At 46.0% G+C, this 27,500-nt stretch overlaps 2 protein-coding genes across 2 annotated transcripts in view; one reads left to right on the top strand and one right to left on the bottom strand.

Annotated features, from left to right (window-relative positions):
- Nucleotides 1–6,267, top strand: part of LOC143277613 (uncharacterized) — a 236,577-nt gene extending 230,310 nt beyond the window's left edge. Inside the window, exons 6-9 of the mRNA XM_076582492.1 lie at nt 602–651; nt 1,792–1,980; nt 3,383–3,531; nt 5,946–6,267. Coding sequence (XP_076438607.1) covers nt 602–651; nt 1,792–1,980; nt 3,383–3,492 — 349 coding nt within the window. The 3' untranslated portion in view covers nt 3,493–3,531; nt 5,946–6,267. The remainder of the gene's footprint in view (nt 1–601; nt 652–1,791; nt 1,981–3,382; nt 3,532–5,945) is intronic.
- A 5,839-nt stretch (nt 6,268–12,106) lies between these two features.
- The window catches only part of LOC143277615 (uncharacterized), a 25,644-nt gene continuing 10,250 nt past the window's right edge, over nt 12,107–27,500 (bottom strand). Inside the window, exons 5-7 of the mRNA XM_076582497.1 lie at nt 23,928–24,236; nt 19,434–19,744; nt 12,107–12,731 (exon numbers count right to left, since the gene is read on the bottom strand). Coding sequence (XP_076438612.1) covers nt 12,729–12,731; nt 19,434–19,744; nt 23,928–24,236 — 623 coding nt within the window. The 3' untranslated portion in view covers nt 12,107–12,728. The remainder of the gene's footprint in view (nt 12,732–19,433; nt 19,745–23,927; nt 24,237–27,500) is intronic.

The raw sequence follows: 27,500 nt of genomic DNA, 5'->3' as shown, positions 1-27,500 counted from the left end.
TATTAGTGCTGTTGTTGTTGTTGTCGCTGTTGGTGTTGTTGTTGTTAGTGTAGTTGTTGTTGCTGTTAGTGTTGTTATTGTTGTTGTTGTTGTTGTTGTTGTTAGTGCTGTTCTTGTTGTTGTTGTTGCTGCTGTTAGTGCTGTTGCTGTTGTTGTCGGTGTTAGTGTTGTTGTTGTCGATGTTAATGCTGTTGTTGTTGCTGATGTTGCTATTGTCGCTGTTAGTGCTGTTGTTGTTGTTGCTGTTAGTGTTGTTGTTGTTGTTGTTGTCGCTGTTAGTGTTGTTGTTGTCGCTATTAGTGCTGTTGTTGTTGTTGTCGCTGTTGGTGTTGTTGTTGTTAGTGTAGTTGTTGTTGCTGTTAGTGTTGTTATTGTTGTTGTTGTTGTTGTTGTTGTTGTTGTTAGTGCTGTTCTTGTTGTTGTTGTTGCTGCTGTTAGTGCTGTTGCTGTTGTTGTCGCTGTTAGTGTTGTTGTTGTCGATGTTAATGCTGTTGTTGTTGCTGATGTTGCTATTGTCGCTGTTGTTGCTGTTGTTGCTGTTGTCGCTGTTGTTGTTTATGTGTCGCATCGCTGACGAAGGCTTTCCCTCCCTCAGCAACAGGTCGGGCCGAATGACAAGACAGAGATATAGAGAGTCATGGGCACTTGCTGGTTGGTCTCTGTCTCATTGTCTGTCTGCCTGTACGTCTGTCTGTCTGTCTGTCTCTCTCTCTCTCTCTGTCTATCCATCTGTCTCTGTCCCTGTCTCTATCATTCTCTCTGTCTCTGTCTCTGCCTCTGCCTCTGTCTGTCTGTCTGTCTGCCTGACTGTCTCTGTCACTCTGTCTCTGTCTGTGTGTCTGCCTGTGTGTCTGTCTGTCTGTCTTTGTGACTCACTCTCTCTCTCTCAATCTCTATCATTCTCTGTTTCTTACACTTTCTCCCATTCTGTGTGTGTGTGTGTGTGTGTGTGTGTGTGTGTGTGTGTGTGTGTGTGTGTGTGTGTGTGTGTGTAATTCTCTGTCCCACACACACACACACACACACACTCTCTCTCTCTCTCTCTCTCTCTCATTGTCTGTCGCTCTCTCTCATTCTCTGTCACTCTATCATTCTCTGTCTCTCCCCTTTTCCCTCATTCTCTTTCTCTCTCTCTCTCTCTCTCTCTCTCGCACACACACACACACACACACACACACACACACACACACACACACACACACACACACACTCTCTCTCTCTCATTCTCTCTCTCTCTGTGTTATCCTCTCTCTCTCTCTTTTTCCTCTCTCTCAATCATTCTCTGTCCCTCCCTCCCACTTTCTCTCATTCTCTCTCTCTCACTCTCATTCTCTCTCTCTCTCTCTGTGTCATCCTCTCTCTCTCTGTCTCTCTCTCACTCTCATTCTCTCTCTCTCAATCATTCTCTCTCTCCCACTTTCTCTAATTCTCTCTCTCTCATTCTCTCTCTCTCATCCTCTCTCTCTCTCTCACTCTCATTCTCTGTCTCTCCCACTTTCTCTCATTCTCTGTCTCTCTCTCTCTCTCTCTCTCTCTCTCTCTCTCAAGCATTCTCTGTCTCTCCCACTTTCTCTCATTCTCTCTCTCTCTGTGTCTGTCTCTCTCTCTCATTCTCTGTCTCTCTTTCATTCTCTGTCTGTCTGTCTGTCTGTCTGTCTCTCTCCTCCTCTCTCTCTCTCTCTCTCTATCCCCTCCCTCCCTCCTCTCTCTCTAACCCACTTTGCAAACAGGCTGGTGGCCTTGCAGTAAAATATTTCTGAGTTCTCTCTCTGACCCCTTCCTCACACTCAGCATACAGGCAGACTCCAGAAGAAGAGGGAAACATGATCATCAACACCCTGTATGAAGGCGGCCCCGCTTCAGGGCAGACGACGAAGGTACCCGTGGATGTCTTGGGGTACTCCGAGGTTCAGGACCGGGTGGGCCAGGCCTCTGACGCTGCAGGACGGGTGGACAAGGGTACCATGCTTTTCCCCTCTGGTGAGTGGGTGGGTGACTGGGCGGTGGAGGCATGGGTGGGTGGGTGGGTGGGTGGGTGGATGGATGGATGGACGGACGGAAGGAAGGAGGAATAAATGGATTGGTGGAAGAAAGGATGGATGGTTGGGTGGGTGGGTGGTTGGGTGGAAGGATGGATGGATGGGGGGGTGGGGGGGGTGGTTAAGTGGAAGGAAGGAAGGAAGGATGGATGGGTGGGTGGAAGGAAGGAAGGAAGGAAGGATGGATGGATGAGTGGGTGGGTGGGTGGGTGGAAGGAAGGAAGGAAGGATGGATGGGTGGGTGGGTGGAAGGAAGGAAGGAAGGATGGATGGATGAGTGGGTGGGTGGGTGGAAGGAAGGAAGGAAGGATGGATGGATGGGTGGGTGGGTGGGTGGAAGGAAGGAAGGAAGGATGGATGGGTGGGTGGGTGGGTGGAAGGAAGGAAGGATGGATGGGTGGGTGGGTGGGTGGGTGGGTGGAAGGAAGGAAGGAAGGAAGGATGGATGGGTGGGTGGGTGGGTGGAAGGAAGGAAGGATGGATGGATGAGTGGGTGGGTGGAAGGAAGGAAGGATGGATGGATGAGTGGGTGGGTGGGTGGAAGGAAGGAAGGAAGGAAGGATGGATGGATGGGTGGGTGGGTGGGTGGAAGGAAGGAAGGAAGGATGGATGGATGGGTGGGTGGGTGGATGGATGGACGGACGCAAGGAAGGAAGGAAGGAAGGATAAATGGACGGGTGTATGGCTGAAGGATGGATGAGTGGATGGGAGGAAGGAAGGAAAAAGAAAAAAAATGAATGGATGGGTGGATGGATTGATGAAAGATTAATAGGTGGACAGACAGATGGCTGTCTGGGTGGATAAATGGATGGATGGGTCAATGGGTAAAAGCAAAATGAAAACGGAATGATGGAAGGACGAATATCTGGCTGGATGAATGGCGGGTGGTGGGTTTGGGGTGAGGTGGGGGGTGGGTTTTCTTCTTTTTCTTCTTCTTCGTTCGTGGGCTGCAACTCCCGTATGTACACACGAGCGGGCTTTTACGTGCATGACCGTTTTCACCCCGCCATGCAGGCAACCATACTCCGTTCTCGGGGGAGGGTTGTGGATATAACTGGATGTACCAGAGACGAGAAGGGCGAACGGACAATGATGACGATAATGACGACGACGACGATACTTTCTGCTGCTGCTGCTGCTGCTGCTCTGATAATGATGATGATGATGATGAAGATGATGATAATGATAACGACGAACGACGACCATGACGACCATGACGACCACGACTAATGATGACGAATACGATGACGATGGTAATACAGGCATTCTTTGACCAGCCACTTCTACCATTGTCAAAGTTGTCATTATTCTTTTTTATTTATTTATTTATTTATTTTTTACAGAAGTGGATGGACGCTATCACGACATCAACGATCCTCGTTACGAAAATCCTCCTCCTCCTCGTCCTCATCATCAGCTTCATCAGCCTCATCCTCATGGAGTAAGGGGATGAGGGGATGAGGGTCTAATTCCGGCAGTCCTCATCTCAATGGTAAAGGAGGGTGCACGATGGTATTCGAAACGAGGTGGGGCTTGGGGAAAAAACAAGTTGGTGGTGCTGGTGGTTGGTGGTTAGGGGATGGTGGTTGATGGGTAACGGTGGTGGTGGTGGTGGTGGTGGTGGGTGGTGGTGGGTGGGTAACGGTGGTGGGTGTGGTGGTGGTGGTGGTGGTGGGTGTGGTGGTGGGTAACGGTGGTGGGTGTGGTGGGTGTGGTGGTGGTGCTAGTGGTGATGGGTGTGGTGGTGGTGGTGGGTGTGGTGGTGGTGGTAGTGATGATTGGTGGGTAATGGTGGTGGGTGTGGTGGTGGTGGTGGGTAATGGTTGTAGGTGTGGTGGTGGTGGTGTGGTGGTGGTGGTGGGTGTGGTGGTGGTGGTGGGTGTGGTGGAGGGTAATGGTGGTGGGTGTGGTGGTGGGTGTGGTGGTGGTGGTGGTGGTGGTGGGTGTGGTGGTGGGTAATGGTGGTGGGTAATGGTGGTGGGTGTGGTGGTGGTGGTGGTGGTGGGTGTGGTGGAGGGTAATGGTGGTGGGTGTGGTGGTGGGTGTGGTGGTGGGTGTGGTGGTGGTGGTGGGTGTGGTGGTGGGTAATGGTGGTGGGTAATGGTGGTGGGTGTGGTGGTGGTGGTGGATGTGGTGGAGGGTAATGGTGGTGGGTGTGGTGGTGGGTGTGGTGGTGGGTAATGGTGGTGGTGGGTGTGGTGGGTGTGGTGGTGGTGGTGGGGGTGGTAGTGGTGGTGTGGTGGTGTGTAACAGTGGTGGGTGTGGTGGTAGTGGTAGTGGTGATGGTTGGTGGGTGTGGTGGTGGTAGAGGTGATGGTTTGGGTGGTGGTATTGGTGGTGGGTGATGGTGGTGGTGGTGGTAACTATCGTAACAACAAAGTCCGCGTACTTCTTAAAAGTGTGTGTGTGATTGTGTGTGTGTGTGTGTGATTGTGTGTGTGTGTGTGTGTGTGTGTGTGTGTGTGTGTGTGTGTGTGTGTGTGTGTGTGTGTGTGTCCCGCGTGTGTGTGTCCCGTGTGTGTGTCCCGTGTGTGTGTGTGTGTGTGTGTGTGTGTGTGTGTCTGTGTCTGTGTCTGTGTGTGTCTGTGTTGAAATACTTTTTTTTTTTTTTTACTGCGGTAACTGTAAATCATTGGTCTCTTAACTCGATCCTATCAGAGCTGTAGAGAGCACGGCAAGAAAAGCTTTGAGTTTTCAGCTTCATTTGATTTTTTGGATGCTTACAAAAATATTCATCACGTAGAAAAAAAAACCTTGTATGATTTGTGCGATTTGCGGTCTTGTGCTGTTGTGGAAGAAGACCGAGCTGATGAAGATCAACACCACTGCCAACACTCCAGTCACAGTCGGTGGAGAGCCCATCAGGGAGGTGGAGTCTTTCGTCTACTTGGGAAGCGTGGTTGACCGACAGGGAGGCACGGACCGAGACGTCACAGCCAGAATCGGCAAGGCAAGAGCAGCTTTCATCATGCTCAAGAACATCTGGGCATCTGGAGCAATCAGTATGAAACCCAAACTCCGCATCTTCAACTCCAATGTGAAGTCAGTTCTGCTCTACGGATGCGAGACATGGCGGACAACACAGACGATGCAGCAGAAGATTCAGACATTCTTCAACACCTGTCTGAGGCGCATCTACAAGATCCGATGGCAGGAGAAGATCCGAAACGAAGATCTGTGGGAGCGAGCGGGACAGGAACCAGTAGCCAAGTAGATACTGCGGAGGAAGTGGGGCTGGATCGGACACACCCTCAGGAAGCCAGCGTCCAGCATCACACGCCAAGCCCTGACCTGGAACCCGCAGGGAAAGAGGGCCGGCCTCGCAACAGCTGGAGGCGAGATACCGAGGCAGAGCTGAAGCAGCAAGGGACCAACTGGACTGGAATGGCCGGAACAGCCCAGAACAGAATGTGATGGGCAAAATGAAATGAATGCTGTTGTGGAAATCGTATCAAACTTGTCCTACTCTTAACCAAGCTTGTAAAGATGTTTTCTTATTGAGAAGGTTGTCAACCCCAACTGTTTCTGATATTGATATACTGAATATTTTGCTTACGTGTGCTAGCAACGAGTCATTATTCGTTTTAGTTGACGCGTGTATAACTGGTTATCCGCCATGCTCATGATCGGGTAAATTGCACTGGCTCTTAGTGCTGCAGCCTTGGGGGCGAGTAAGCCTTTGGGAACCATCCTAACGCCGACTGTCCTGAAACCCTCTTGGCCGAGAGAGTGGAGATGTACCTTGGGCAAGACACATCTCCACTAACATCAAATTCTAGCCCAGATAGTCGGGACAGCAGTTACGTCCTCTGCTGTTCTGGTGGTCATAGTCGGACATAATGATCGTGTGAAGGGGTGTGTTTACAACGTTCAGTTTCTTGTTGTTGTTTGTATTTTCTTGCACAGATAACGGCACCGGAACCACGGCACCAGTGGAAAGCCGCAAGGCGTCGTTCTGGAGGCTGGGGGGACCAGGGAGACTCATACATTGCTTTTGGAAATCATCCATGTCCCTGTCCCTGTCTGTACATATCTGTATGTCTGTGTCTTTCTCCCTTCCTCCCTCCATCTCTTCCTCCCTTGCTCTCTTTTTCTCCCTCTCTCTCCCTCTATCTGTCTCTCTGTTTCTGTCCCTCTCTCTCTCTCTCTGTCTCTATGTCTGTCTCTCTCTCTGTCTCTTTCTCTCGCACGCACGCACGCACACACACACACACACACACACACACACACACGCACACACACACACACAAAAGCACGCACGCACGCACACAAATATATATATATATATATATATATATATATATATATATAATTATATACACTGCATATCAAAGGCACATAATTAATACGTCTGTATGTATTTTGGTTGTATTTATGTTTTGCCATCTATTTGATGTAACATGAGTATGTTTGGCCATGCATCTATACATATGTCTAAAACACCTTTACATATGTTTAATGCAAACGTATACATATACAATATATATGTAAGTGTATAGGTAGTTTTACTCATAAACATGTACATATAGATGTATGAGAGAAACCTTGTTCATGTCTCATAACCACATACCCATAGGTGTATAAGAAAAAGATGTTCATGTCTCATAAATACGTACATATATGTGTATAAGAAAAACTTGTTCATGTCTCATAAACACGTGCATATAGGTGTATAAGAAAAACTTGTTCATGTCTCATAAACATGTACACAGAGTGTATAAGAAAAACCTGTTCATGTCTCACAAAGATGTACATATAGGTGTATAAGAAAAACTTGTTCATGTCTCATAAACACGTACATATAGGTGTATAAGAAAAACCTTGTTCATATCTCATAAACACGTACAAATAGGTGTATAAGAAAACCTTGTTCATGTCTCATGTACACGTACATATAAGTGTATCAGAAAAACAAAACAAAAAAAACAAAACAACAACAAAAAAACAAAAAACAAAAAAACATGTCTATGTCATACGCGTTTGGACGTCTGTCCGGACTGGGTCTTGTGGACCTTGATGTACCAGGTCAGGTGTGGGAGAGGCCTTAACATCATTGTGCAGTGCAACTTTCTTTTACTTTCAGTTTCTCAAGGAGGTTTCACTGCGTTCAGACAAATCCGTATATTCGCAAAACACCACATCTAATAGGTAGATGCCTGACAGCAGTATTTGTATTTGTATTTGTATTTCTTTTTATCACAACAGATTTCTCTGTGTGAAATTTGGGCTGCTCTTCCCAGGGAGAGCGCGTCGCTATACCACAGCGCCACCCTTTTTTTTTTTTTTTTTTTCCTGCGTGCACTTTTATTTGTTTTTCCTATCGAAGTGGATTTTCCTACATAATTTTGCCAGGAACAACCCCTTTGTTGCCGTGGGTTCTTTTACGTGCGCTAAGTGCATGCTGCACACGGGACCTCGGTTTATCGTCTCATCTGAATGACTAGCGTCCAGACCACCACTCATGGTCTAGTGGAGGGGGAGAAAATATCGGCCGCTGAGCCATGATTCGAACCAGCGCGCTCAAATTCTCTCGCTTCCTAGGCGGACGCGTTACCTCTAGGCCATAACCCAACACGCTTAGTCAGGCCTTGAGTGCATGAAGATATATATTTGTGTACATACCAGAGTGGATTTCTTTTGACATAGTTTTGCCAGAGGACAACACTCTCGTTGCCATGGGTCCTTTTTCAGTGCGCCAAGCGCGTGCTGCACTCGGGGCAACCTCGGTTTATCGTCTCATTCGAATGAGTAGACGCTCAGTTTGACTTTCCAGTCAAATTTGGGGGAAAGGGCGAGAGCGGGATTCGAACCCAGACCAGCTCTCACGTTTGCTGTATTGGCAGATAAGCGTCTAAACCATTTTGCCGCCTTCCTCCTTGTTATCGTGAACTGAACGATGTGTCCATGATTGTGGTACTGAGTTTATTGTGGCATTGTATTCAAAATTGAAGGCCCGGATCGGTGCCCAGCTCGCGTGTAATGCATTTCCTTTGTATGTTCTGTTGCTGTTCCATAAAGGTTATGTGTTCATGCTTTCCATCAGGCTGTCATTGTTAGAAAAAAAAAACACCTGTTATTATATCTCTCAAAAAACAAAAACAAAAACAACACAAAAAAAAATCTCACTTTTTTTCTCCATTAAAAAAAAATCTGAAGTTAAAGGCAAAACATTGCCCAGGGGTTGTATTCACGAGAAAATTCATTTTGCCAACAGGCAAGTTTCCTTTGACATGGTACAAACTTACAGGTACAGTTTAATGTGAAGGTTACGTTATCTTCGTATTCCACACACACGTAGTGCACTCAAGCAGCTAATCCGTCATCTATAATTAAGAATCCCGGTGATTCCCTTCTGAGCATGCTCTCAGTTTTACTTCCCATAGCAGTTCAGAGCATTGTCGAGGAGTTCGCAAAACACGTGCTAACCGCAAAGCACGTGCCATCCGCAAAGCACGTCTGTTTTCTCTCAACAAAGACAATGCTACAAAAGGATCGCCATATTATCTGCTTGTGGGGCATTCACCCTCGGCAAGTAGTAAGGGTAAATTGCCTTGGAGTTTGTAGACCCGCAGGTAGGCTCTTGTGTTCCTGAATACCGGATATTGCTTACCCTCGGGCAGTTTGCCTTGCCTCAGGTAGATAACCCGGGTGCAATAGCCGAATGGTTAAAGCGCTGGACTTTCAATCTGAGGGTCCCGGGTTCGAATTTCGGTGCACCTGGTGGGTAAAGGGTGGAGATTTTTCCGATCTCCCAGGTCAACATATGTGCAGACCTGCTAGTGCCTGAACTCCCTTCGTGTGTATGCGCACGCAGAAGATCAAATACGCATGTTAAAGATCCTGTAATCCATGTCAGCGTTCGGTGGGTTATGGAAACAAGAATATACCCAGCATGCACACCCCTGAAAACGGAGTATGGCTGCCTACATGGCGGGGTAAATAAATAAAAACGGTCAAACACGTAAAATGTTACATGTCTTTCTGAGTGTGTATGCATGTGCGTCTGAAATCTGATTGAATGACACAGGAAACAAATGATGAGCGCCCAGTGGCAGCCGTCAGTCGGCTCTACCCAGGTAGGCAGCCTGTGGTGCAAATGTCCCCGTGTATGTAAAGCGCTTAGAGCTTGGTCTCTTACCGAGGATAGGCGCTATATAAGTATCTAGATCAATCAATCAATAACCCGTGGGTACACACGTTCACCCGCTGGCGCCATGGTGTCTTGAATATGGCCCCAGAGACGACGGCGACATTGTACCCCCAGGCTGGGGAATTGTCCAGGAGAGCTTCCTCTGAAAATCAGTTGGTGTCCAGGGGCTGCCTTAGGCCCCTGGGTGGGTGCAGGGGCAACTCGATGTTGGAGGATCCAGGGGGACAACGAAAACGAATTTAGTGAATTTTCAGAGGTTTTTTGGGGGGCTCTCCTGAAAGCTGAAACAATAATTCACAGAAATGGACTTGAAACGGACAGGACAAAAATAACAAGAGAGGCAAGGCCTTCAAGACTCACTTGTGATAAATTACGTCCCCTAGCATTAATTACAGAGTAATTTCCCTTGTCTACTATCTGCACCAAAACGTTTGCAAAATAAATAAAAATTCCATGCTGAGCAAAAGAAGTTCCTGTTTGAACAAAAAATGATAATAATGACTCCTCTTGTTGTTGTGTCAGAATAAGAGGTCAAAGTGCCAAGTTTAGAGAATACAAAAAATATAAATATAACAGTAAATGCAGTTTGCATACAATTAGGCTTCTTTTTTTTTCTTTTTTTTTTGTGCCCATCCCAGAGGTGCAATATTGTTTTAAACAAGATGACTGGAAAGAACTGAATTTTTCCTATTTTTATGCCAAATTTGGTGTCAACTAACAAAGTATTTGCAGAGAAAATGTCAATGTTAAAGTTTACCACAGACACACACACACACACACACACACACAGAGACAACCGAACACCGGGTTAAAACATAGACTCACTTTGTTTACACAAGTGAGTCAAAAAGCATTCGTCAATTTTTTTTTCCCCACTGAAAAAATCTTGTTCCCCTCTGAAATCAACTGCTCTTCCATTGAAAATAGCGGATCCACTGAGAGTTCTTCAGCGTGTACCCCATGAACTTCACTAGCAGACGAGGGAGACGGGGGCGTCAGTGCAGACTTCTAGCGTCCACGTGGGAGTGTGTGGCTGAGCATGTGCATGTGAACATCTCCAAGTTGGTGGACTGGGTGGGAGGGTGGATGAGGGGGAAGGGGGAAGGGCATGGAGAAGGGTGTGTGTACAAGTAAGTGTTACTGAGCGTGCTCATGAGTGACTTTCGTATTACATAGATTTTTATATTCATTTATTGTGGTGTGATATCTGTATCGTGTGCGCGTGTGTGAGCGTGTGTGTGTGTGTGTGTGTGTGTGTGTGTGTGCGCGCGCGCGCGCTCGCGTGTATGCGTGTGTGTGTGTGCATGTGTGCGTACGCGTGTGTGTGTGTGTGTGTGTGCTGGGTGCTTGTGTGTGTGTGTGTGTGTGTGTGTGTGTGTGTGTGTGTGACGAATGGAGTGTATGTAATTGGTCCGAACTTTCATTGCAGATAATTAAAAAAAAAACAACACACACACACACAAAAAAATCTTTAAAAAGGTTGCATTTTTAATTAAACAAACATATTTTCTGCTTTCCTAACATGAAATATTATCACCCATTGCAGTTAGTTAATATGAACAGAGCAACAAAAACAACATCAACAAAAACCAATGACGAACAAAACAATTTATAAAAAAAAAAAAAAAAAAAAAAAAAAAAGATTTAAAAAAAAAAGAAAACGGCGTCACCAACGTCATAACAACTTGTGAACTAATATTGCTGAGGTAACAAAGTATTATGTGTTCATTAATAACAGCAACAACAACGACAACAAATAGATAAACAACAAAACAAAAACAAAACAGAATATACACCAACGCAAACAATAACGAGAACAACACTACCAACAACAACAAAAACGGCAACATCAAAGAACAAAGAATATTAGAGGATGGACGAACACGGGTGTGGCCGTGTATGGAGGAATCTAAATGAGCGGGCGTGGGCAGCAAAAAATAAAGAAATAAAAAAAAAAAAAAAAAAATTAGAGGACTATAGAAGACTAAAACACGAAAAAGAATAGAATACAACAACAACAACAACAAAATCATAAAAAAAACATCAAACAATAAAGGACAAACGACAATTAACAAGTTTGGGAAATATATTTGGCTTTATCTTCTTTTTTTTTTTAAAATGAAAGAAAAGTAAAATACCATAAAACAAAACAACAACAATCAACAACAAACAACATCAAAGAACAACAACAACAACAACTACAAAAAACAACAACAACACAACATTAAAACGACATCACACACACACACATACACACACACACACACACACAAAAAAAACACGCACGCACGCTTGCGCGCGCACACACACACACACATAAACACACACACACACACTTTTTCTTTCTTCTTTTTACTTCTTTATTCTAGCATTGAATTTGACAATGTCCAACATCATAGGAAACAATCCCTTTACTGATTCTATGCATACCGATGCGTGTTCATTCGTAGATGATGTGCAAACACAGAGCCTTCTTTGCTATTGGACGCCCCATACATACACAGACAAGATAAAGACATACGTAAATAAATCTGCGAACACCTAGATCTCTCTCTCTCTCTCTCTCTCTCTCTCTCTCTCTCTCTCTCTCTCTCACACACACACACACACACACACACACACACACACATGTAAATATATATATATATATATATATATATATATATATAGAGAGAGAGAGAGAGAGAGAGAGAGAGAGAGAGAGATAAAGAGAGAGATATAGATACACACACACACACACACGCGCGCGCGCGCGCACGCGCACACATACACGCACACACATACTTTCTCTCTCTCTCACACACATGCACCCACGCAGGCACAACACACACACACACACAAATATATATATATATATATATATATATATATATAGAGAGAGAGAGAGAGAGAGAGAGAGAGAGAGAGAGAGGGGGGGACGCAGAGAGACAAAGGGAGAGACAGAGAGAGGGAGACAGAGACAGAGAAAGATACAGAGAGAGAGGAGGAGGGGGTAAGGGAGCGAACGAACCAACAATTTTTTGTTCAAAGAGGGTAAAAGAGTAAGCACGGTGTGTTTGTTCATAACCGGTCCTCTGGGCAAGAAAACTGATTATGGAAAAAAAGAAAAAAAAAAGAAAAAGAAAAAAGAAGTGATAGTCAAATTCATAATCAGCACCATCAAAATAACACACGCATGTTCAAATAAGTATAAATATCTATGTACAATGCAGTAACGCTATAAATGAATACATGGTCAGGTCAGGAGCATAACCCTTGCTACAGGTACCATGTTACCCAGTACTATCTGCCGCATGTGAAGTCTCCCAACGACGGACCAGGCGGAGGAGGTTACCTTTCCCAACAGCTGTGAAGGCGGAAGAGGATGACCAAAGGGCAGGGGGAGCTCTTATCCTTGACTGGAAGTCCTCCTAGGAGACGGAACTCCAAAGAAAAAACCTGCACCTGCCGAGGCCATTCTACACGTGGCAGTATCTGCACTTGTGGGACTGTGAGCGTCGGTAGGCGAGAGAGTGGGGAAGGGATTGCACAACTCCTCTTCACTAAAAAAAAAAGAAAAAAAAAGTCACCTGTGCTGGTGAGGCATATGAGGACACAAACCGACAGATAAGCCTGCCTGCCTACTCATCCGTCGGTCCGACGGGAGTCTCCATCATAACTGAATGAATAACAACAGGGACAGTTGGGGCGGGGCGTGGTGGAGAGCAGAAGAAGGAAGAGACAAGGGGAAGAGTAAAGAAAGTGGGGCCAGGCTGACCAAACAGACAGGTATAGTGAGAGACTGACAGAGGTGACAGACATATTGACAGAGGAGACAGACATATTGACAGAGGAGACAGACATATTGACAGAGGAGACAGACATTGACAGAGGAGACAGACATATTGACAGAGGAGACAGACATAGAGAGATTGACAGAGGACACAGACATATTGACAGAGGAGGCAGACATAGAGAGATTGACAGAGGACACAGACATATTGACAGAGGAGACAGACATATTGACAGAGGAGACAGACATAGAGAGATTGACAGAGGACACAGACATAGAGAGATTGACAGAGGACACAGACATATTGACAGAGGAGACAGACATATTGACAGAGGAGACAGACATAGAGAGACTGACAGAGGTGACAGACATATTGACAGAGGAGACAGACATATTGACAGAGGTGACAGACATATTGACAGAGGAGACAGACATATTGACAGAGGTGACAGACATATTGACAGAGGAGACAGACATTGACAGAGGAGACAGACATATTGACAGAGAAGACAGACATATTGACAGAGGAGACAGACATATTGACAGAGGTGACAGACATATTGACAGAGGAAACAGACATATTGACAGAGAAGACAGACATATTGACAGAGGTGACAGACATATTGACAGAGGAGACAGACATTGACAGAGGAGACAGACATATTGACAGAGGTGACAGACATATTGACAGAGGTGACAGACATAGATTGACAGAGGTGACAGACATATTGACAGAGGAAACAGACATATTGACAGAGAAGACAGACATATTGACAGAGGTGACAGACATATTGACAGAGGAGACAGACATTGACAGAGGAGACAGACATATTGACAGAGGTGACAGACATATTGACAGAGGTGACAGACATATTGACAGAGAAGACAGACATATTGACAGAGGAGACAGACATATTGACAGAGGTGACAGACATATTGACAGAGGTGACAGACATATTGACAGAGGAGACAGACATTGACAGAGGAGACAGACATATTGACAGAGGTGACAGACATATTGACAGAGGTGACAGACATATTGACAGAGGAGACAGACATAGAGAGATTGACAGAGGTGACAGACATATTGACAGAGGAGACAGACATTGACAGAGGAGACAGACATATCGACAGAGGTGACAAACATATTGACAGAGGAGACAGACATATTGACAGAGGTGACAGACATATTGACAGAGGAGACAGACATAGAGAGACTGACAGAGGAGGCAGACATACTGACAGAGGAGACAGACATATTGACAGAGGAGGCAGACATAGAGAGATTGACAGAGGTGAAAGACATATTGACAGAGGAGACAGACATATTGACAGAGGAGACAGACATATTGACAGAGGTGACAGACATATTGACAGAGGAGACAGACATAGAGAGATTGACAGAGGAGACAGACATATTGACAGAGGAGGCAGACATATTGACAGAGGAGACAGACATGACAGACATATTGACAGAGGTGACAGACATAGAGAGATTGACAGAGGACACAGACATAGAGAGATTGACAGAGGACACAGACATATTGACAGAGGAGACAGACATATTGACAGAGGTGACAGACATAGATTGACAGAGGTGACAGACATATTGACAGAGGAGACAGACATAAAGAGATTGACAGAGGAGACAGACATATTGACAGAGGACACAGACATAGAGAGATTGACAGAGGACACAGACATATTGACAGAGGAGACAGACATATTGACAGAGGTGACAGACATAGATTGACAGAGGTGACAGACATATTGACAGAGGTGACAGACATAGATTGACAGAGGTGACAGACATATTGACAGAGGAGACAGACATATTGACAGAGGTGACAGAAATATTGACAGAGGAGACAGACATATTGACAGAGGTGACAGACATAGAGAGATTGACAGAGGAGACAGACATAGAGAGATTGACAGAGGACACAGACATAGAGAGATTGACAGAGGAGGCAGACATATTGACAGAGGACACAGACATAGAGAGATTGACAGAGGAGGCAGACATATTGACAGAGGACACAGACATAGAGAGATTGACAGAGGAGGCAGACATATTGACAGAGGACACAGACATAGAGAGATTGACAGAGGAGGCAGACATATTGACAGAGGACACAGACATAGAGAGATTGACAGAGGAGGCAGACATAGAGAGATTAGAGAGATTGACAGAGGAGGCAGACATAGAGAGATTGACAGAGGAGACAGACATAGAGAGATTGACAGAGGAGGCAGACATATTGACAGAGGACACAGACATAGAGAGATTGACAGAGGAGGCAGACATAGAGAGATTAGAGAGATTGACAGAGGAGGCAGACATAGAGAGATTGACAGAGGTGACAGACATAGAGAGACTGACAGAGATGACAGACATAGAGAGACTGACAGACATAGAGAGATTGACAGAGGTGACAGACATAGAGAGACTGACAGAGATGACAGACATAGAGAGACTGACAGACATAGAGAGATTGACAGAGGTGACAGACATAGAGAGACTGACAGACATAGAGAGACTGACAGAGATGACAGACATAGAGAGACTGACAGACATAGAGAGATTGACAGAGGTGACAGACATAGAGAGACTGACAGAGATGACAGACATAGAGAGACTGACAGACATAGAGAGATTGACAGAGGTGACAGACATAGAGAGACTGACAGACATAGAGAGACTGACAGAGATGACAGACATAGAGAGACTGACAGACATAGAGAGACTGACAGAGATGACAGACATAGAGAGACTGACAGACATAGAGAGACTGACAGAGATGACAGACATAGAGAGACTGACAGACATAGAGAGATTGACAGAGGTGACAGACATAGAGAGACTGACAGAGGTGACAGACATAGAGAGACTGACAGAGGTGGAGATCGAGAGGCATGAACATAAATATAATTATTGACAATCAATGTTAACAATACATTATATGCGTCACATTATCACATGTTTTTTTATTTCCTTCCAAATAAATGTACACGATATGTGTTTTTTTAAAGACAGGAATGTTTTTGACAGGTGTTTACATTGAGACGGGGTGTTATTTCATTTTAGAAGCAACCCACTGAATAAGACTAGATTATAAAAAAAAGAAAAGAAAAATCGATTCTTGGAAGTGGCACCATAACTTTATGAACATGAAGAGAGAGAGAGAGAGAGAGAGAGAGAGAGAGAGAGAGACAGAGAGACAGAGAGAGACAGAGAGAGAGAGAGACAGACAGACAGACAGAGACAGAGAGAGAAAGAGATTTATTCATTTAAAGCCACAGCCCCATATGAACAAGAGGCGATAACATTTTTTTTTATTTTTTAAATGAACCTTTTTTAATTTCATTTCAGACAACGAAACCGAACATTGACACACGACCCAAGAAAGAAAAAAGAAAAAAAAAAAAGGATAAACATCATCTTTTCCTACACTGAGTATATCATTCAATTATCCATACAAATACATACAAACTCACACACATGCACACATACGTACACATATAAACACAAACACACACACATATAACTTTTTGTTGGGTTCCTTCTCACCTTGGTCTCCTATATAATGAATGGGCTGACAGGGCTGCAAGAAAAGGTGCAAAACACCAACAGGGAACCACATACCTTTATGTACCTTTGTCTGTACAAGAGGGGTACCGCTTACTTGAAAAAGCATCATGGAGCAAAGTTAGGGAAGTATACCAGCAAAATGGCAAAGTTTTAAATAAAAGTATAAATAATATTCAATAAGCGAAATCTATCAATCAATCAAATACATTCAGTAATTTATTCAGATTAAGGCAAATTCAGGCATTATCAAACAGGATAAAGCTGAACGCTTTTATAACAAAGTACAGCAGAGATGTTAAATGCAGATGTGGAGAATCTATTTCAAGCAAACACATACTCTTTGAATGTCAGAGTCTGAAATCGTTTTTACCAAACTTCTCGGAAAATTCTTTTTGAATGTATTTTTGACAATTTCAAGATGTTATCTGCTATTGCAGAAGGTTTTGCTGCATAGTCCAATTGGACATTTGTTATAATTGTTACAGTTGTTTGATGTTAGCGTTTCCTTCTATATTGTGCCTATGTCTCCCCTTTTAATGTCTTGTTTTTTCCAATGCTCTGTACCTCCCCCCCCCCCCCCCACACACACATCATTCATCACCCTCTGCCCAATACCGTTCCCCCCTCCACGCTCCGCCCTCCCCCCCCCCCTTTTTTTCCCCCGTCTCATATCACTTAAAGTGGAAGACGTTAAACTGAAGACTACAACACACACTGCCACAAGCACACAAATCCACAGACATGCACACAAACATACCGTCACCTGTATACACGCACCTTCATCCACCGATGTCTGCATGTAATGATGTAATGTATACATTAAACGTCATAGAACACAGCACCCATACCTCATAGCATGTTCAAATAATCAATGCTGTCCTTTTGTGTGTGTGTGTGTGTGTGTGTGTGTGTTTGTTTTTTGTTTTGTTTTTTTATATATAGTTATCCTTCTGTATTCCACTCATGCCCCTAGAAAAACTATGCAGCGATATGTATATATTGAACGAGGGATAAGTGTATATAATCAAATTTTTTCCTCAGTCCCCACTCGTCCCAGCCAATATTCACTGGAAAAAAAAAAAAAGAAAGGAAGGAAAAGAATGCACATATAAGAAGAAAGTGCAGTGATTTTAACATCATCTTTAAACGTTGATCAAATGCTTGTATAGAAACCATTTTATCGAGAATGCATTAAAGGACATATTCACAAGTGAAATATGTTCTTCAGTTTCATACACACGTTTCAGATATTTTCTGAAAGCGATAACAAAAATTTGTAAACGTCGTCCTGTTAGTTTTTATGTAACTAATTTCACAGCCTGATAGAAAAATAACCCAAGACAGTATCGTCTCTCTGTGCTTAAAAGCTCTATATAGATACCATGCCAGGTTCAGAGCAACACCGTCATCAGGTGATGCCATCAATAAACACAATGTAAACAAACATGGATATTCACGATACTTCTTTGGAATGTTTCGAACGGAGATCATTCAGTTTATGACACGTCAACAAAAACTTCATCGTCGGTTGTTTCCCTTGCACAAAGGACACAGTGTTACTGAATTTCGTGCATTATTATTATTATTTTTTTTTTTATAGCGATACTGATGAGTACAAATACCAAATCTGAATCTAGTCGAAATAAATCGCAGATTACGGCCCGTATCGGATGTAAGACAGTTCTTCACTACATCAGTAGAAGTGTAAGATCTGTACAAATCAAATCTATCACTACATCAGTAGAAGTGTAAGATCTGTACAAATCAAATCTATCACTACATCAGTAGAAGTGTAAGATGTGTACAAATCAAATCTATCACTACATCAGTAGAAGTGTAAGATCTGTACAAATCAAATCTATCACTACATCAGTAGAAGTGTAAGATCTGTACAAATCAAATCTATCACTACATCAGTAGAAGTGTAAGATGTGTACAAATCAAATCTATCACTACATCAGTAGAAGTGTAAGATCTGTACAAATCAAATCTATCACTACATCAGTAGAAGTGTAAGATCTGTACAAATCAATCACTAGACTGCACATGCTCCTCCCAATCTTGGAACCTTCAGTCTATCAATCGCTGACGAAAAGTTTTCAAAAGCAGTCTCTTCACCTACCTCTTGAAACACCTATACGAACCTAAATCCAAAATCATAAGACATGTTCGTACATTTGACACCCAGTTTCTTCAGAAACAAAACGATCTCAAAACTATTTACAAAACAAGCGATTGGAGATATCAAAGACAAAAAACGAGTTACGTTTACAGAAAGACTGATATTTAATTCACTTTTTATTTATTTATTAAAAAAAAATTAATAATAACATGAAGACAATCCAGTATTTTCCATCTGCAACCCACCGTCCAAAACACGAGAAAATTCGATGGAAAGTGCGTCAACACTTCCAACCTTGCGTACATTTTCGTTGTCTGAACTCTCACGTGCTCCACGCGAGAATGCACGGGTGAACTGAAGAGAACTATTCGGTGTCACTCTTTCTTTCGCGGTCCTGTCAAAATTATCCCCCGGTGAAACTATTATGAACATGAGGCTTGCCAGATTTTTTTTTTTTTTTTTTTTTTTCTCCAGCGAGTCATTTGTACAAGAAAATGTTTCTTTCTGACAATGAAAAGTGAAACAAAGAATAAATCCCGCCCACCCACACCCTCCCACCCACACACACTACGCCCCCCCCCCCCCCCCCTCCGCACCCTCCCCACCCCCTCCACACACACACACAATCAATAGAAGGTGGGGTGAAGATACCCATCGGGCATAGGCCACCACGTGCTCAGCATCACACCACCGCTGTCCACACTTCCACCACCACCACCACCGCCACCACCGCCACCATCCCCACCGCCGTCACCCACCGATGAGAAAGCGCGCTCCGTCTCAGGAAACGCCATGTCGACCACTTCCGCCTGGCTGATGCTGAGGATGCCGCTGCTGCTGCTGCTGCTGCTGCCGATGCTGGTGAATTTCAGCGTCTGCAGCAGACACTCTCCTGCTTCTCCTCCTTCTTCGCCTTCCCTCTGTTCCCTTTCCCCTTGCCGCCCTACCCTGCTCTTCCAGGTCAGCATGGGGCTGGGGTCCACGTCTGGCAGAAGAATGCGTGACGGCGCGTGCGCGTGCACGTGCGCGTGCGCGTGCGGCGCGCACCTTGTCGGGCAGTGGGGCGGGGCTGAGGAAAGACAGCATTGTTTGTGTGGTGTGTGTTGGGTTTTTTGGGGGTTGGGTTACGTTGGTGTGGTTGTGAGGTGTTGTGTGGTGGTTGTTGGGTATGGTTGGTGTGGTTGTGAGGTGTTGTGTGGTTGTTAGGTTGGGTTGGTGTGGTTGTGAGGTGTTGTGTGGTTGTTGGGTTGGGTTGGTGTGGTTGTGAGGTGTTCTGTGGTGGTTGTTGGGTATGGTTGGTGTGGTTGTGAGGTGTTGTGTGGTTGTTAGGTTGGGTTGGTGTGGTTGTGAGGTGTTGTGTGGTTGTTGGGTTGGGTTGGTGTGGTCGTGAGGTGTTGTGTGGTTGTTAGGTTGGTGTGGTTGTGAGGTGTTGTATGGTTGATGTGTTGGGTTGGTGTGGTTGTGAGGTGTTGTGTGGTTGTTGGGTTGGGTTGGTGTGGTTGTGAGGTGTTGTGTGGTTGTTGGGTTGGGTTGGTGTGGTTGTGAGGTTGTTGGGTTGGGTTGGTGTGGTTGTGAGGTGTTGTGTGGTTGTTGGGTTGGGTTGGTGTGGTTGTGAGGTGTTGTGTGGTTGTTGGGTTGGGTTGGTGTGGTTGTGAGGTGTTGTGAGGTTGTTGGGTTGGGTTGGTGTGGTTGTGAGGTGTTGTGTGGTTGTTGGGTTGGGTTGGTGTGGTTGTGAGGTGTTGTGTGGTTGTTGGGTTGGGTTGGTGTGGTTGTGAGGTGTTGTGAGGTTGTTGGGTTGGGTTGGTGTGGTTGTGAGGTGTTGTGTGGTTGTTGGGTTGGGTTGGTGTGGTTGTGAGGTGTTGTTTGGTTGTTGGGTTGGGTTGGTGTGGTTGTGAGGTGTTGTGTGGTTGTTAGGTTGGTGTGGTTGTGAGGTGTTGTGTGGTTGTTGGGTTGGAGTGGTTGTGAGGTGTTGTGTTGGAGTGGTTGTGAGGTGTTGTGTGGTTGTTGGGTTGGGTTGGTGTGGTTGTGAGGTGTTGTGTGGTTGTTGGGTTGGGTTGGTGTGGTTGTGAGGTGTTGTGTGGTGGTTGGGTTGGTGTGGTTGTGTGGTTGTTGGGTTGGGTTGGTGTGGTTGTCAGGTGTTGTGTGGTTGTTGGGTTGGGTTGGTGTGGTTGTGAGGTAATGTGTGGTTGTTGGGTTGGGTTGGTGTGGTTGTGAGGTGTTGTGTGGTTGTTGGGTTGGGTTGGTGTGGTTGTGAGGTGTTGTGTGGTTGATGTGCTGGGTTGGTGTGGTTGTGAGGTGTTGTGTGGTTGATGTGCTGGGTTGGTGTGGTTGTCAGGTGTTGTGTGGTTGTTGGGTTGGGTTGGTGTGGTTGTGAGGTGTTGTATGGTTGTTGGGTTGGTGTGGTTGTGAGGTGTTGTGTGGTTGTTGGGATGGGTTGGTGTGGTTGTGAGGTGTTGTATGGTTGATGTGTTGGGTTGGTGTGGTTGTGAGGTGTTGTGTGGTTGTTGGGTTGGGTTGGGCTAGGGTGGTCTGGTTGTTGAGTTGGCTTGGTTTACGTTGGTGTGGTTGTGCAGTGTAGTGTGGTTGTTGTGTTGAGTTGGGTTGGGTTGGTGTAGGCATGCGGTATTCAGTGTTGGTTGGGTTGGGTTGGGCTTGGTTACGTTGGTGCAGTTGTGTGGTGTAGTGTGGTTGTTGGGTTGGGTAGTGCTGGGCAGGGTTGGAATACGTTGGTGTGTCTGTTGGGTTGGGTTTTTGTATTTTGTATTTGTATTTCTTTTTATGACAACAGATTTCTTTGTGTGAAATTCGGGCTGTTCTCCCCAGGGAGAACACGTCGCTAAACTACAGTGCCATCCATTTTCTTGTTTTTTTTTTTTTCCTGTGTGCAGTTTTATTTGTTTTTCCTATCGAGGTGGATTTTTTTTTTACAGAATTTTGCCAGGAACAACCCTTTTGTTGCCGTGTGTTCTTTTACGTGCGCTAAGTGCATGCTGCACACGGGACCTCGGTTTATCGTCTCATCCGAATGACTAGCGTCCAGACCACCACTCAAGGTCTAGTGGAGGGGGAGAAAATATCGGCGGCTGAGCCGTGATTCTAACCAGCGCGCTCAGATTCTCTCGCTTCCTTGGTGGACGCGTCACGGTGGTGGGGTTGTGTGGCATTGAGTGGCTGTTGGGTTGGGCTGGGTTCGGTGAGGTTGTGGTGGTATGGATGGGATGGGCTACGCTGGTATGGTTGGTTTGAGTTACGCTGATATGGTTAGGTTGGTTTACGCTGGTATGGTTAGGTTGGTTTACGATGGTGGGGTTGAGTTGCTTTACGCTGGTGTGGTTGGGTTGGTTTACACTGGTATGTTTGGCTTTGTTTATGCTGATATGGTTGGGTTGGGTTACGTTGGTATGGTTGGGTTGTTTTACGCTGGTATGGCTGGGTTACGCTGGTATGGTTGGGTTGGGTTACACTGGTATGGTTGGGTTGGGTTGGGTTATACTGGTATGGTTGGGTTGGGTTACACTGGTATGGTTGGGTTGCTTTACGCTGGTATGGCTGGGTTACGCTTGTATGATTGGGTTGGGTTTCGCTGGTATGGTTGGGTTGGGTTACGCTGGTATGGTTGGGTTGGGTTACGCTGATATGGTTGGGTTGGGTTACGTTGGTATACCTGGGCTGGGTTACGCTGATATGGTTGGGTTGGGTTACGTTGGTATACCTGGGCTGGGTTACGCTGGTATGGTTGGCTTGGTTTACGCTGGTACGGTTGGGTTGCTTTATGCTGGTATGGTTGGTTTGAGTTACGCTGATATGGTTAGGTTGCTTTACGCTAGTATGGTTGGGTTGGTTTACGCTGGTATGGCTAGGCTGGTTTACAATGGTGTGGTTGAGTTGCTTTACGCTGGTGTGGTTGGGTTGGTTTACACTGGTATGTTTGGTTTTGTTTACGCTGATATAGTTGGGTTGGGTTACGCTGGTATGGTTGGGTTGGGTTACGCTGATATGGTTGGGTTGGGTTACGTTGGTATACCTGGGTTGGTTTACGCTGGTATGGTTGGCTTGGTTTACGCTGATATGGTTGGGTTGCTTTACGCTAGTGTGGCTGGGTTACGCTTGTATGGTTGGGTTGGGTTACGCTGGTATGGTTGGGTTGGTTTACGCTGGTATGGCTAGGTTGGTTTACAATGGTGTGGTTGGGTTGCTTTACGCTGGTATGGGTGGGTTACGCTGGTATGGTTGGGTTGGGTTACACAGGTATGGTTAGGTTGCTTTACGCTGGTATGGTTGGGTTGGGTTACACTGGTATGGTTGGGTTGGGTTACACTGGTATGGTTGGGTTGGGTTACGCTGGTTACACAGGTATGGTTGGGTTGGGTTACATTGGTATGGTTGGGTTGGGTTACGATGGTGTGGGTGTGCGGTATCATGTGGTCGTTGGGTTGGATTGGGTCAGGTTATAGTGGTGACGTTACGCAGTGTTCTGTTATTAGTATTACTGAATTATCATCATCTTTAATTTCTTCCCCTTTTTTTTTTTTTTTTTTTTTTTTTGGGTGGCGGGGGTTCACGGTCTCAGTCTGACGTGAATTTGAGTCAGTCTCTAGAGAGTCGCCGAGTCACTAGATTTCTGAATCCCTCAATCCCTGAGTCTGAGCAAGTGTGTGTGCGTGTGTGTGTGTGTGTGTGTGTGTGTGTGTGTGTGTGTGTGTACGCGCGCGCGCGCGCAGTCCCTCACACACACTCATACACACACCAGTCCGTCTCAGTCAAGTAAAGTCTTCTCATAGTCAAGTCAGCCTCTTTTGACTGATCATGACGACAGGCGCTATAGCCGAGTGGTTAAAGCGTTGGACTTTCAACCTGAGGGTCCCGGGTTCGAATCACGGTTATAGTGTCTGGTGGGTAAAGGGCGGAGATTTTTCCGATCTCCCAGGTCAACATAAAAATTATGTGCAGAACTGCCTGACCCTGAACCCCTTTCGTGTGTATACCGCAAGCAGAAGACCAAATACGCACGTTAAAGATCCTGTAAATCCATGTCAACGTTCGGTAGGTTACGAAAACAATAACATACCCAACATGCACACCCCCGAAAACGGAGTATGGCTGCCTAAATGGCGGGGTAAAAACGGTCATACACGTAAAAGCCCACCCGTGTACATACGAGTGAACGTGTGAGTTGCAGCCCACGAACGAAGAAGAAGAAGAAGAAGAAGAAAGGCTGATCACCACGATGGAGCACGTCCGAGCTGACTCACCAGGAGGAGGAGGAGAGGAAGGGTCGTCCAGGAGCTGGTAGTGGCCGTCCGCTGCGGGCTGATCTGGGGGAGGCCGCCAGGAGGGGAAGAGGAGCCCCTTCCTCCCAGGATCAGGACCCCCCACCACCACATGGGGGGCGTCGTCCCAAGGGGGCGCGGAGAAGGAGGGCGGCGGGGGGTATGGTGGTTGTCGCGGTCCCGGCCCCGGTCCCTGCTGACCGTGTGGTCTGATGCTGGGGTGTTGCTGTCCTCTGCCGGCTGGGGTGGGAGGTGGGTACCGTGCAGACACCCTTTCTCCCCCCCGACCACCTGCCCACAACACATCGGGGTGATTCTTTTGTGTGTTTTTTTTTTTTTTTTTTTGCTTCTGGTCTGCATATGGTGTATGTGGCACCTCTGTATGAGAAGGGGTGCTGAGATGGTGGGTGGGTTGTGGGTGGGGTGGGTGGTTAGGGGGATGGTTGTGGTGTGGTGGTGTGGTGGTGGTGGATGGGTGGGAGGATGAACACACACACACGTGCCCTAACACACACACACACACACACACACACACACACACACACACACACTGAATTCTGAACACTCTCACACACACACACACACACACACACACACACACACACACACACACACACACGGACAGAGAGAGACACAGAGAGAGACAGACGGAGAGAGAGAGAGAGAAAGAGACTGGGGGACAGACAGACAGAGGGAGAGAGAGAGAGAGCGAGAGAGACAGAGAGAGATAAAAAGAGACAGAGAGAGCGAGAGATTCACATAACACACTGCAATAAAGACAATAAAGTGCAATACAATGCAAGCATGGAAACGTATCGCGTCACAACACTACACTAGACAATACTACATAGCACTGCACTGCACTACACTACCCTACGCTACACTGCACTACGCTACGCTACACTACACTACATAGCACTACACTACACTACACTACACTACGCTACGCTACACTACACTACATAGCACTGCACTGATACCACACAACACTACACTACACTGCATGCACTAAACAGCACTGCACTGCACTACACTACCCTACGCTACACTGCACTACGCTACGCTACACTACACTACATAGCACTACACTACACTACACTACGCTACGCTACACTACACTACATAGCACTGCGCTGATACCACACAACACTACACTACACTGCAAGCACTAAACAGCACTGCACTGCACTACACTACCCTACGCTACACTGCACTACGCTACGCTACACTACACTACATAGCACTACACTACACTACACTACACTGCACTAAGCTACGCTACACTACACTACATAGCACTGCACTGATACCACACAACACTACACTACATTGCATGCACTAAACAGCACTGCACTACACTACACTACACTACACTACACTACACTACGCTACGCTACACTACACTACATAGCACTACACTACACTACACTACACTACACTACGCTACGCTACACTACACTACATAGCACTACACTACACTACACTACACTACACTACGCTACGCTACACTACACTACATAGCACTACACTACACTACACTACACTACACTACACTACGCTACGCTACACTACACTACATAGCACTGCACTGATACCACACAACACTACACTACATTGCATGCACTAAACAGCACTGCACTACACTACACTACCCTACGCTCTGCTACGCTACACTACACTACATAGCACTACACTACACTACACTACACTACGCTACGCTACACTACACTACATAGCACTGCACTGATACCACACAACACTACACTACACTGCATGCACTAAACAGCACTGCACTGCACTACACTACCCTACGCTACACTGCACTACGCTACGCTACACTACACTACATAGCACTACACTACACTACACTACACTACACTACGCTACGCTACACTACACTACATAGCACTGCACTGATACCACACAACACTACACTACACTGCATGCACTAAACAGCACTGCACTACACTACACTACACTACGCTTTGCTACGCTACACTACACTACATAGCACTGCACTGCACTGCACTGCACTGCGCTTATACTACACAACCAAGACAACACAACACCACCACCAACACAACACTACACTGCATACACTAAACAGCACTACACTACACTACACTACACTACACTACACTACAACAACATAGCAACACAGCACAATACCACCACCACCACTAACACCACCAAACACCACCACCACCATCACAACACCACCACCATCACAACAACGACACAACACAACAACGTCACAACACAACACCACCAACAACACAGCACAACACCACCAACACAACACCACCACCAACACAACACAACACCACCACCAACACAACTCAACACCACCAACAACACAGCACAACACCACCAACACAACACAACCACCAACACAACTCAACACCACCACCAACACAACTCAACACCACCAACAACACAGCACAACACCACCAACAACACAGCACAACACCACCAACAACACAGCACAACACCACCAACAACACAGCACAACACCACCAACAACACAGCACAACACCACCAACAACACAGCATAACACCACCAACACAACACCACCACCAACACAACACCACCACCAACACAACACCAACACCACCAACACACCACAACCACCAACACAACTCAACACCACCACCAACACAACTCAACACCACCACCAACACAACACCACCACCACACCATCACCAACACAATACAATAGCAGCACACAACACCACCACCAACACAACGCCACCAACACAACAACGACACAACACAACACCACCACCAACACAACACCACCACCAACACAACACCACCACCACCAACACAACACCAACACCACCAACACACCACCACCAACACAACACAACACAACACCACCACCACCAACACAATACAACACCACCACCACCACCTACACACCACCACCAACACAACACCAACACAACACAACACCACCACCAACACAACACCAACACACCACCACCACCACCACCTACACACCACCACCAACACCAACACAACACAACACCACCACCACCACTAACACCACCACAACACCACCACCACCACCACCACCTACACACCACCACCAACACAACACCAACACCAACACACCACCACCAACACAACACCAACACAATACAACACCACCAACACAACACCAACACACCACCACCAACACAACACCAACACAATACAACACCACCAACACAACACCAACACACCACCACCAACACAACACCAACACCAACACAACACCACCAACACAACACCACCACCACCAACACAACACAACACCACCAACACAACACCACCACCACCAACACAACACCACCAACACAACACAACACCACCAACACAACACCACCACCACCAACACAACACCACCACCACCAACACAACACAACACCACCAACACAACACCACCAACACAACACAACACCACCAACACAACACCACCACCACCAACACAACACAACACCACCAACACAACACCACCACCACCAACATAACACAACACCACCAACACAACACCACCACCACCAACACAA

Source organism: Babylonia areolata, chromosome 34, assembly GCF_041734735.1.
Source record: "Babylonia areolata isolate BAREFJ2019XMU chromosome 34, ASM4173473v1, whole genome shotgun sequence".
NCBI classification, from domain to species: domain Eukaryota; kingdom Metazoa; phylum Mollusca; class Gastropoda; order Neogastropoda; family Buccinidae; genus Babylonia; species Babylonia areolata.
Note: the sequence above shows the minus strand (reverse complement) of the source record. Positions and strands in the feature narration are given on the sequence as shown.